This window comes from Syngnathus floridae, chromosome 12 (assembly GCF_059516105.1).
Source record: "Syngnathus floridae isolate MCC-2025c chromosome 12, RoL_Sflo_1.0, whole genome shotgun sequence".
NCBI classification, from domain to species: Eukaryota; Metazoa; Chordata; class Actinopteri; order Syngnathiformes; family Syngnathidae; genus Syngnathus; species Syngnathus floridae.
The window spans coordinates 12,703,976-12,717,057 of record NC_142424.1 but is presented as its reverse complement, the minus strand read 5'-3'; the positions used below and the strand labels follow the sequence as shown (position 1 = coordinate 12,717,057).

Here is a 13,082-nt window from a genome sequence, read left to right as displayed (position 1 = left end):
GGCCGTTTAGGAACGTGCTAACGAGCGCTGGCGCGTTCCATCCGCTGCTGCCGGCCAACGTCTGGAATTTAAGGGCGTACTCCGCGACCGATCGGCTACCCTGACGCAGCGTCGCCAGTTCCTCGGCGGCGTCTTCGGCGGCGGATCCCAGGTCGAACAGGAAGAGCAATTCCTCTGCGAAGGCGTCGAAGGAATCGCATGCCGGGGCCATCCGTTCATACTCTGCCAAACCCCATAGCCGTGCCTCGTCCGTGAGGTGGGTTAGAACGAAACCGACCTTGGCTGATTCTGAGGCAAACGTGACGGGCTGGAGGCTGAACATTATGCGACAGTTGGTCACAAACGCCCTCACGTGCTTGGGATCGCCGTTGAACTTTTCGATGTTGCCGAGGCGGGGCTCCGGGACGTCCACGAGCCTCCTGGCCTCGGCAGACGGGCGGTGCGGGGGTGCCGTGACAGCCGGGGACGCAGCCACCGACAGTCTCTGGAGGGCTCGGGCCATCTCCTGCTGCTGCAGCTGTTGTTGCTGACCAACCTCGATCAGGTTCCGGATGTCGGCGGACAGGCTGCTGATGGCGGTCTCGGCTCGCTCCAGTCGGCCCAATGCCGTCTCGTCGTTCGCTGACTGCATCGTGTTGGCCAGTCTGTACTGTTAAGGATCGGACAGTACAGCCAAGTGCGTAACGACGGACTTTATTTGAAGGGGATGATGGGAACAGCTGGCGCTGGAGCGGCGATCGGGCTGGAGAGGACAACGATTCTGCGAGGGTTTCGAGTAGTCAAGCGAGTCAATTCTCTCCGGGATTGATGAACGAAGCAGCATCAAGGGACAGACTGGCACTCGGGTCTGCGCTGGCGGCGCTGATATAGCGCTGTCCATGAACCCGTGGCAGGTAACGGTGATCCCACTGACAGGGGGGCGTGGTCCCGTCGCAGGTGGCACCAGCACGTGACAGGAAAGGCTTCGTAAGAAGCACTTCAAGGTCTTGGAGTGGCCAAGCCAGTCTCCAGATCTCAACCCCATAGAAAATCTTTGGAGGGATTTGAAAGTCCATGTTGCCCAGCGACAGCCCCAAAACATCACTGCTCTAGAGCAGTGTTTTTCAACCTTTTTCGAGCCAAGGCACACTTTTTTTATTGGAAAAATCCCGCGGCACACCACCAGCTGAAAATGCGAAAAATCAAATATTTACTATATAAGTGTTATATTGTTAATATAAGGTTTTTTTAATATTGAAGAATGACGTTGAATCGGACATCAAATAAAAACAAAGACAAAAAGTATTTCACAATCGTTCATATTTATTCTCTGTGTGAAACCTGGGCCTGTTTGGATAAACACAGAGCAGATATCCTGGCAGGAATCGATGAAAGACACACACGAAGATCTTCCTCCACAGCTCTAAGTCTTTCTCTGATTTTAGTTTTTACAGCAGTCAGGCTTGAAAAGATCACCTCACACAGATATGTTGTGGAAAATGGGAGAGATGTCAAAATAGCTTTGTGGGCCAGCATGGGGAACTCCTTGGCAGCTGCCAACCAGAAACTGTCCAAAGGTAGATCAGCAAAGCTTAGCTTGAGACCATGATCTTGTTTAAGTTCATTTAGTTCCTCCTGCTCCTGTAAAGTCATGTCCTTTCCAACAGCTGATGCTGAGCTGAATGGGTCCCTAACCCAGTCAAGGTACTCTGTGGTGGCTAAAGAGAAATAAAATGACATCTTCTGCTCAAGAATTTTCAAATGTTTAACTATTATCTCACACAATGCAGCATTATTAACATCTTGCCATTTCTTGGTGAGTGGGAACATTTCAAGATTGCCACTTTCCACATGTTGCTGACAGAGTTGCACCTTGGAACTGAATCCATTTATTTTATCTGTGCTTGTAAGCAGGTTTTCATTTCGGTCTTGTATTCGTGTGTTCAGTTCATTTAGATCAGGGGTCACCAACACGGTGCCCGCGGGCACCAGGTAGCCCGTGAGGACCGCATGAGTCGCCCGCAGGACTGTTCTAAAATTAGCTCAAATAGCGGCACTTGTCAGTGAGCTGCATCTATTTATTTTACAGTCAAACCTCGGTTTCTGAACGTCCCGGTTCTCGAACAAGTCGGAATTTGAATAAAAAATTTGAGATTTTTTTGCTTCGGTTGTTGAACAAAATTCAGAGGTCGAACCTCACTAGATGAGCCGGGAGGACCCGAGAAAACCCGACCGCGCGGCCCGGATGCCGACTGAATCTGTGGTTATAGTATTTTCGTTACTTTGAGGATTGTATTAACCCCTAATCATGCCTCCAAAGAAAGCAAGTGGGAGCAGTAAAGCCATCCTAAAACACAAAGACGCTCTTAAAGCAATGCGACACTGAGCGCCCGGCACGCTGCGGTTGCGCGATCGGACCAAATAAAGCTCCCCGCGCACTGAGGTCCACTTAAATTTTGGAAAGTACATCAGGACTTTAAGAATATTTTCTAAATTTTGGCGACGGCTCTGTCACAATAATGCGACCAGCGCGGTGCAGTTGCGCGGTCGGCGACGCGCTACGGTTGCGCGTTCGGCGGTGCGCTGCAGTTGCGCGATCGGGCAAAAATGCGCAAATGAAAAAAACGTTTTTAAAAAAAAAAGGGGGGGGGGGTTCCTTTTAGTCTTGGAACGGACTAAGTTTTTTTCTATTATTTGTAATGGGAAAAATAGATTCGGAATTCGACCAATTTGCTTCTCAAACCGCCTTCTGGAACGGATTGTGGTCAAAAACCGAGATTTGACTGTATTTTTGCTATTCTTGTTAAAACCACACTTACATGAGAACTGGAAATAACAATGATAACACAAAGTGCTAAATTGAGCAAATTGGCTATTTCAGAAGTGTGTGTCAAACTGGTAGCTCTTTGCCTTAATCAGTACCCAGGAAGTAGCTCTCGGTTTAAGAAAGGTTGGTGACCCCTGATTTAGATGATAACAAATATCTGCCAGGTATGCCAGCCTTGCACACCACTCATCACTTGCAAGCAGCTTTGGGTAATTTGACCCCTCATTTGTCAGAAACACTTTAAGTTCCTCTCGCAGCTCATACACACGATCCAGCACCTTACCGCGCGACAACCATCGGTCCTCCGTATGAAACAGCAAGGCTTTATGCTCCGTTCCCATTTCCTCACATAAAGCCGCAAATACGCGAGTTTTCACAGGTTGTGACTTTACAAAGTTTATCATGCTCACAACATCATCCAACACAGGAACGAGGTCTGCCGGTAAAGTCTTGGCTACGAGGGCTTTGCGGTGTAAAAAACAGTGCGTAATGATCACATCTTTTCACCACATACCAAGCACAATGGAGTAGGTGCTGTTGCATCTCCGGTAGAAGTAAATCCAAATGAAAGCTAGTTTTCATTGTATTGCCTTGTCTTTGCTTTCTTTTTACCTCCACTCATACTAGGGCCCTCATCTGGGTCCAGATTTTGTCCAGGGTCCAGTAGAGTGTCAGCATTTTTTCTCTTCAAAAACTTCTCCAACACTTTCACTATCGACTCGTCTCACTATCCACAATGACAACGTCGCAGTCAATGCTACCTGCCGCTGCATCCATGCGTCACCAATTTTCTCGTCTGCAAGCACAAGGCAAATCACTACCTGCTGCTGCCACCTTCTGATATGGAAGAGTACTACATGATTACTCTGCCGGCCGCACAGGCACACAAATTGGAGAATTTCCCACGGCACCCCTGACAATATTTTGCGGCACACCAGTGTGCCGCGGCACCCCGGTTGAAAAACACTGCTCTAGAGGAGATCTGCATGAAGGAATGGGTCAAAATACTAGCAACAATGTGTTAAAACCTTGTGAAGACTTACAGAAAACGTTTGACCAACAAAGGTTATATAACAAAGTATTGATATGAACTTTTGTTATTGACCAAATACTTATTTTCCAGCATAATTTGCAAATAAATTCTTTAAAAATTTTCTGACTTTCTGTTTTTTTTTTTTCATTCTGTCCTCATAGTTGAAATGTGCCTATGATGAAAATTACAGGCATCTCATTTTTTAAGTGGGAGGCCTTGCACAATTGGTGGCTGACCAAATACCTTTTTGCGTGCGCGTGCGCGGCATGAAAAAATGATTTCTATTTTGTATATTCAACAAAAGTCGTTCTCGGCAAGCGACAAACCTGGCAGTGTGAGGTCTTTAAAGAAAATCAATGGCAGTACATTCAAAGCCCTTTTGTTGAATAGTCAGTGTAGTCACGATCAATAGGATGGTCCTGGGCCACAAAACACTTGTTAATAGTATGTTCAACAAGCATTGTGGCTTGCCTGCCTGTCAGTGTTCCATTTCTTGTTGTTGACATGAAATATGAGGGGGTTGAACAAAAGTTATCCTTTCAATCGGATGTAAATACCTCGAAGTAATAGTTGAAATGTTGATGTTTATTCATTTTTTTAATTTCAAACTGTACCATATAAATTAACAATTTACCTGCGGTTGTTTCTTGAGTGATGCAGGGGGCTCAGGAGCGCATTGATAGTTTGAGAAGATCGGGTGTGATCCACGAGAAGCAGCCAGTGGTCTCAATGGAAAAATTTATTACTGAGCTCTTTCCAGACAAGTAAGACACTCCTTGAAGATAAACTTTGTACAGCCACTTACACATTCTCTCCACTTTTGACAAGTGTAGACTTTTAAAACCCTAAACCTATTTTTATATATGTATATGTGTATATATATGTGTATATACATATATATATACACATACACATATATATATATATATATATATATATATATATATATATATATATTATTTGCCGGTGTATAAGTCGACTCGGTGTATAAGTCGACCCCCTAAAATTCAACGGAAATTTACGATTTTATGATATATCCTTTGTATAAGTCGAGCTCAATTGTTGCATTATATTAAACTTCAAAATTCAATCAGAAATATGCGAAATTTATTGACGAAATGTGTTCAAATTCCGGGAGGCCGGGCGCATGCGCAGTGGCCGGAAATAGCTCCAGCCGAGCGGATCGGCTGTTTATAAGCACCGCAGAGGAGATCGCGGAGCCTCATTCGACTTCCAGCGGCCGGCGAGCTCGCGCACGCCGCCCGGCACCACCGGGAGGCCGGAAATAGCTCCAAGCCGAGCGGATCGGCACTTTAAAAGCACCGCGGAGGAAATCGCGGAGCCTCATTCGAGTTCCAGCGGCCAGCGCACTCGCGCACGCCGCCCGGCACCACCGGGAGGCCGTGCACACACGCCAAGTGGCCGGAAATAGCTCCCGCCGAGCGTATCGGCTCGTTATAAGCACCGCGGAGGAGATCGCAGAGCCTCATTTGACTTCCAGCAGCCGGCGAGCTCGCGCACGCCGCCCGGCACATATACATATATATATATAAAAAAAAAAAAAAAAAAAAACTTTTCCTCACCCCCCGTGGGTGGTCTCTTTTTCCCTTCAAGCTCGGGTCCTCTACCAGAGGCCTGGGAGCTTGAGGGTTCTACGCAGTATCTTTGCTGTTCCTAGTACTGCACTTTTCTGGACTGAGATGTCAGATGTTTTTCCTGGGATCTGTTTCAGCCACTCCTCCAGTTTGGGGGTTACTGCCCCTAGTGCTCCAATGACCACAGGTACCACTGAAGTCTTAACTCTCCAGGTCTTCTCCAGCTCTTCTCTGAGCCCTTGATATTTCTCAAGTTTCTCATGTTCCTTTTTCCTAATGTTACCATCATTTGGGATGGCTATGTCAACCACAACGGCTTTCCTCTGCTCTTTGTCCACCACCACAATGTCCGGTTGGTTCGCCATTACCATTCTGTCTGTCTGGATCTGGAAGTCCCAGAGGATCTTGGCTTGGTCATTCTCTACCACCTTTGGAGGTGTTTCCCACTTGGATCTTGGGACTTCCAGTCCATACTCTGCACAGATGTTCCTGTACACAATTCCAGCTACTTGGTTATGGCGCTCCATGTATGCTTTACCTGCCAGCATCTTACACCCTGCAGTTATGTGCTGGATTGTCTCAGGACCTTCTTTGCACAATCTACACCTGGGGTCTTGTCTGGTGTGGTAGATTTGGGCCTCTATTGCTCTGGTGCTCAAGGCCTGTTCTTGTGCAGCCAGGATCAGTGCCTCTGTGCTGTCCTTCAGACCAGCTCTTTCTAGCCATTGGTAGGATTTCTGGATATCAGCTACTTCAGCTATGTTTCGGTGGTACATCCCATGTAGGGGCTTGTCCTCCCATGATGGTCCCTCCAGCACCTCATCTTCCTTTGATGCCCATTGTCTGAGACATTCACTGAGCACGTGATCCGTTGGGGCCTTATCCCTGATGTACTTATGGATCTTGGATGTTTCATCTTGGATAGTGGCTCTCACGCTCGCTAGTCCTCGGCCTCCTTCTTTACGGCTAGTGTACAGTCTCAGGGTGCTGGACTTGGGATGGAACCCTCCATGCATGGTTAGGAGCTTCCGTGTCTTGATATCTGTGGTCTGTATATCTTCCTTTGGCCACCGTATGATTCCTGCAGGGTATCTGATTACTGGTAGGGCGTAGCTGTTAATGGCTAGGGACTTGTTCTTGCCATTGAGCTGACTTCTTAGGACTTGCCTTACTCGATGGAGGTATTTGGCTGTGGCTGCTTTCCTTGTTTCCTCGTCAAGGTTGCCATTTGCCTGTGGAATTCCAAGGTATTTGTAGCTGTCCTCAATGTCTGCTATTGTTCCTTCTGGGAGTGAGACCCCCTCTGTGTGGATTACCTTTCCTCTTTTAGTCACCATGCGGCCACATTTCTCAAGTCCGAATGACATTCCGATGTCAGAGCTGTAGATCCTGGTAGTGTGGATCAGGGAGTCAATGTCCCGCTCGTTCTTAGCGTACAGCTTTATGTCATCCATGTAGAGGAGGTGGCTGACGGTGGCCCCATTCCTGAGTTGGTATCCATAGCCCGTCTTGTTGATTATTTGGCTGAGGGGGTTCAGTCCTATACAGAACAGCATTGGGGACAGAGCGTCTCCTTGGTATATACCACATTTGATGGTCACGTGTGCAAGTGGCTTGCCATTGGCTTCAAGTGTGGTTTTCCACAGTTTCATCGAGTTGGTGATGAAGGTTCTCAGAGTCCCATTGATGTTGTACAGCCTCAAGCATTCAGTGATCCAAGTATGTGGCATTGAGTCATATGCTTTCTTGTAATCAATCCAGGCAGTGCTCAGGTTGGTACGTCTAGTTCTGCAGTCTTGGGTGACTGTTCTATCCACCAGGAGTTGATGTTTTGCTCCTCTGGTATTTTTACCAATCCCTTTCTGAGCAGTGCTCATGTATTGATCCATGTGCCTGCTGATCTTATCTGATATTATGCCCGACATCAGCTTCCATGTTGTGGAGAGGCAGGTGATTGGCCGGTAGTTGGATGGGACTGTACCCTTTGATGGATCCTTCTGGATCAGGATCGTACGCCCTTGGGTTAGCCATTCAGGGTGAGTCCCATCCCTTAGCAGCTGGTTCATTTGTGCTGCCAGGCGCTCATGGAGAGTTGTAAGTTTCTTGAGCCAGTAGCTGTGGATCATGTCAGGGCCTGGTGCTGTCCAGTTTTTCATTCCTGAGACTCTTCTCTGGATGTCTGCCACTGTGATGGTTACTGGGTTCTGTTCAGGGAGCTTGCTGTGGTCCTTTCTCAGAGCCACCAGCCACTGTGCATCCTTCTTATGTGATGCCTCCCGCTCCCATATATCCTTCCAGTACTGTTCAGTTTCCAGCCTTGGTGGGTCTGCTCTGCTATTATTCCCCTGCCACTGAGCGTACACTTTCGCTGGTTGTGTTGTGAACAACCTGTTTATTCGTCTGGCTTCATTCTCTCTTGTGTACCTCTTTAGGCGGCTGGCCAAGGCTTGGAGTCTTTGTTTGGCAGTTTCGAGTGCTTCAGGTATGGGCATCTGGCTGTATTTCTTGGGAACTTGCTTTTTCATTGCACCTTTCTGGGCCTCTGTCATTTGGCTCACTTCTCTCCGTGCTATCTTGATTTTGGCCTCCAGCCTTCTCTTCCATGGTGGGCACTGTTGTGGTCGCATATGGTCATTCTTCTTGTAGCCAAGCGTTTCTAGGATCACTGCTGCTATATATATATATATATATATATATATATATATATATATATATATATATATATATATATATATATATATATATATATATATATATATATATATATATATATATATATATATATATATATATATGTATGTGTGTATATATATGTATATATGTGTATATGTATACATATATATACGTATATGTATATATATGTATATGTATGTCTATGTATGTATGTATGTATATATATATGTATATGTGTATATGTATATATGTATAAGTATGTATATGTATATATATGTGCATATATGTGCGTGTGCGTGCATGGGTGCAAGTGTGCAAGTGCATGTATAGTGGGGGAAATAAGTATTTGACCCCTTGCTGATTTTGCAGGCTTGGCCACTTGCAAAGAATGCAACGATCTATAATTTTAATCATATGTACATTCTAACAGTGAAAGACGGAATCCCAAAGAAAATTCCAGAAAATCACATCATATGAATTTATAAAAATTGATAACCGTCTGATGAGGAAAAACAAGTATTTGAACCCCTGGACAAACAGCATGTTAATATTTTGTAGAAAAGCCATTATTGGCCAGCACAGATGTCAAACGGTTTTTATAGTTGGTGACAAGCTTTGTCAAAGTCAAAGTCAAAGTCAGCTTTATTGTCAATTTCTCCACATGCCAAAGACGCACAAAGAAACCGAAATTTCGTTCCCCCCTATCCCACGGTGACAAGACATGGCTCACAACAGACAAACAAGTAAACAAGTACAACAAAAGCGTGCTGAATAAATAATGAATAAATAACACAACAATAAATAAATAAATAAGAGGAGCAGAAAAAAAAAGGAGCAAGTGCGCGTACAGCAGACATTCCCGAAAATAGCGCAACAGTGCCGCATGCTACGCAGAAGGGGGTAGCGAGTTCAGGGCCCTAACAGCCTGGAGAAAGAAGCTGTTGGCGAGTCTGGTGGTGGGAGGGCGAGTCAGAGGGCAGAAGGTTGGAACTTTATGGTTGGAACTCTGCATTCGAGTCCTCTCCCTGCTCCAAGCCTGACAGATCACAAATCCTTAGAGCAGTGGTCCCCAACCTTTTTTGCGCCACAGGCCGGTTACGTGTCAGAAATATTTTCACGGACCGGCCTTTATATAAATAAATAATACATTTATATAAATAAAAAATTTATTCATCATAAATATATAAATACGATGAAATAAAATAAAAACAACAATAAACGACATAAAAATAAAACTCACCATTCCATTGAAAGTCAAAGTCAAAGTCAGCTTTATTGTCAATTTCTCCACATGCCAAAGACACACAAAGAAACAGAAATTTCGTTCCCCCCTATCCCACGGTGACAAGACATGGCTCACAACAGACAAACATGTAAACAAGTATAACAAAAGCGTGCTGAATAAATAATGAATAAATAACACAACAATAAATAAATAAATAAGAGGAGCAGAAAAAAAGGAGCAAGTGCTCGTACAGCAGACATTCCCGAAAATAGCGCAACAGTGCCGCACGCTACGCAGAAGGGGGTAGCGAGTTCAGGGCCCTAACAGCCTGGAGAAAGAAGCTGTTGGCGAGTCTGTTGGTGCGGGAGCGCAGGCTCCTGTACCTCTTCCCAGAGGGCAGAAGGTCAAACAAAGAGTGAGCCGGGTGACTCACATCTCTGGCAATCGAGGTTGCCTTGCGGGCGAGATGGGAGGTGTAAATGTCCTTCAGGGAGGGGAGCGAAGCACCAATAATCTTACTAGCCGTATTCACTATGCGCTGCAGGGCCTTCAAGTTCTGTTCAGTGCAGTTACCACCCCAGACAGCGATGCAACTGGTGAGGACGCTCTCAATGGTGCCACGGTAGAATGTAGACAGGACTGCCTGAGGAGCACATGCACGCCTGAGCTTCCGCAGGAAGTACAGGCGGCGCTGAGCTTTCTTTGCCAGTGACGAGGTGTTTGCGGACCAGGAGAGGTCCTCACTGATGTGCACCCCCAGGAACTTGGTGCAGCTCACCCTCTCCACCACAGCACCGTCGATGATCAGCGGCAGGTGTGTTGTGTGACCCTTCCGGAAGTCAACAATGATTTCCTTGGTCTTATTGACGTTCAGCAGGAGGTTGTTGTCCCTGCACCACGTGGTCAGAAGGTCAACTTCCGACCTGTACCGAGTCTCGTCGCTTTGTGATGAGACCCACCAGAGTCGTGTCGTGCACATTTTGGCAGGGATGTTGGCCCATCCTCTCTGCAGACAGCCTCCAAATCATTCAGGTTCCGAGGTTGTCGCCTGGCAACTCGAATTTTAAGCTCCCTCCAAAGATTTTCAATTGGATTCAGGTCTGGAGACTGGCTAGACCACTCCAGAACCTTGATGTGCTTCTTCTTCAGCCACTCTTTTGTTGCTTTGGCGGTGTGCTTAAGATCGTTGTCGTGCTGAAACACCCATCCTCGACCCATCTTCAGCTCTCTCACTGAGGGAAGGAGATGGTCCAGAATTCTACGATACATGGCCCCGTCCATCCTCCCCTCAATACGATGGAGTTGTCCCGTCCCCTTGGCTGAAAAGCACCCCGAAAGCACGATGTTGCCACCACCATGCTTGACGGTGGGGATGGTGTTCTTTGGGTTGTACTCGATGTTCTTTGCCCTCCAAACACGACGAGTTGAGTTGAGGCCAAAAAGTTATATTTTGGTCTCATCTGACCACATCACCTTATTCCAGGGCTCTTCTGAGTCGTCCAGGTGCTGAATGGCGAACTTAATGCAGGCCTGTACATGTTTCTTCTTGAGCAGGGGGACCTTGCGTGCGCGGCAGGATTTCAATCCATGACGGCGTAGTGTATTACCAACCGTTTCTTTTGTAACTGTGGTCCCAGCTGTCTTCAGTTGATTCAACAGTTCCCCCTTGTGGTTTTGGGATGATTCCTCACCATTCGCATGATCAGGGAGACCCCACGAGGTGAGATCTTGTGTGGAGGCCCAGACCGAGGGAGGTTGGCGGTGGTGTGGTGCTTTTTCCATTTCCTGATAACTGCACCGATCTTTTCTCTCCAAGTTGCTTTCCGATTCTCTTGTAGCCCATCCCAGCCTTGTGCAGATCAACAATCTTGTCCCTGATGTCCGTAGAAAGCTCTTTGGTCTTGCCCATGGTGGTGATGTTGGATGCTGGTTGTTTGGGTGTTGACTGGTGTCTTTTATATAGGTAACGAGGTGAGGCAGGTGTATTTGATGTAGATAATTGGTTGGGATTGGGGCTGTGTCTTAAAGAAAGAGTAACTGGCTTGTAGGAGCCAGAATACTTGCTGTTTGTCCAGGGGTTCTAATACTTGTTTTTTCTCATCAGACAGTTATCAATTTTTATAAATTCATATGATGTGAATTTCTGGAATTTTCTTTGGGATTCTGTCTCTCACTGTTAGAATGTACATCTGATTAAAATAGTAGATCGTTGCATTCTCTGTAAGTGGGCAAACCTGCAAAATCAGCAAGGGGTCAAATACTTATTTCCCCCACTGTTTATGTATGTATATGTATGTATATATATATATATATATATTCCCTATGAAAGTGATACTTTTTTAAAAATCTTTTTACTATGTCCAGCTGCCCTTTTTATTCCCTTTCTTAAGTTTAAGAGAAAAAACAGGGATCTGACAATTGGAGGGAACTCGCGAGCGTTAGTGTTGTGTTGTTAGCGCCGTTGTTTGCGCACGCGTCAAGTGCGAAAAAAACCCAAAAACATTTTAATGTCACGCGATCGACCAGTAGTGGCTAGGCGATCGACCGGTTGATCGCGATCGACGTATTGGGCACCCCTGATGTAGACGTTTCCCTTTATTATTTTATATTTTTGAGTAACATTGTAAGTAAAATTCAGAGGGACAGCGCATGTTAGGTGCTTCAGAGATAAAGCCAGAGAGGCCAGACTGAGATGGTTCAGACATGTACAGAGGATGGATAGTGAATATATTGGTAGAAGGATGGAACCACCAGGCTGGAGGTCAAGAGGAAGACCAAAGAGGAGATTTATGGCTGGAGTGAAAGAGGACATAAAGTTAGTTGGGGTGAGAGAAGAGGATTCACAGGATAGGGTGAGATGGAAACAGATGGTTCGCTGTGGTGATTCCTGAGGGGAAAAGAAGAACATTGTAAGTAAAATACCTGTTCGAAAAATTTGAAAAAAGGCCTAAAATTCTCATTAAGCCTTTACACTTACATTGGAAAAATGGAAAATGCGCATTTTCAGTATGTTTTTCAAAGAAGAGCTTGAAATAAAATTATTGATTTATGATAATTTATTTTAGTACTTCATCAGGCGGAAGAAACCGCCGAAACATGTCAGGTAAAGAACCTAAAACAATTTGTTTGATATAAAAGAAACCAGTGAAGTGATTAAAACAAGGAAAAACAAGATGAACTTAGTACAATTATTTATTTTAGTCGTCGAATTATCCCCCCGCTAAATGCAGAGACTTTGGGTTCATACCAAAATGTGTCTTATTTTATACAAATCTCATAAATTATGTTTTTGTATTCAGGTGGTTTGACATAGGCTGTTTGATCCTGGAGGACCCTGGTCATAACATCCAACTGGAGGTCTTCACCCAGGCAACTCCTCTGGCTCTCGAACATGTCCAGCAGGTAAATATGAGTAATTACCTGAACTGCAAAGTGAGTGTGCCATTGTTTTGGAGACGATGATGATAATTTCTACAGAAAGTGGATAAATAAGTATTCAGTTTAAGTAGAATACAGTAAAACCCCAACATCACAGGGGTCATATTTCAGACCATCCCTGCAATAAGTGAAATCTGAGAGGTTTTATGGCATTCGTTTTTTAGGGTCTTTAAATACACTTTAAATATTTGAACAATATTTATGTGAATGTTATAATATATATATCACGTGTCAAAATCAAGGCCTGGAGGCCAGATACGGCCCGCCACATCATTTTATGTGCCCCCAAAGACAAATTGTGCATCAAATTCG

The 13,082-nt window shown here is 45.4% G+C and overlaps 1 protein-coding gene across 2 annotated transcripts in view; it reads left to right on the top strand.

Annotated features, from left to right (window-relative positions):
* The window catches only part of prrc1 (proline-rich coiled-coil 1), a 48,720-nt gene that overhangs the window by 12,703 nt on the left and 22,935 nt on the right, over nt 1–13,082 (top strand). For both annotated transcript variants that reach the window (XM_088391149.1, XM_088391148.1), the window contains exons 7-8: nt 4,500–4,603; nt 12,632–12,734. In XM_088391149.1, coding sequence (XP_088247275.1) covers nt 4,500–4,603; nt 12,632–12,734 — 207 coding nt within the window. The remainder of the gene's footprint in view (nt 1–4,499; nt 4,604–12,631; nt 12,735–13,082) is intronic.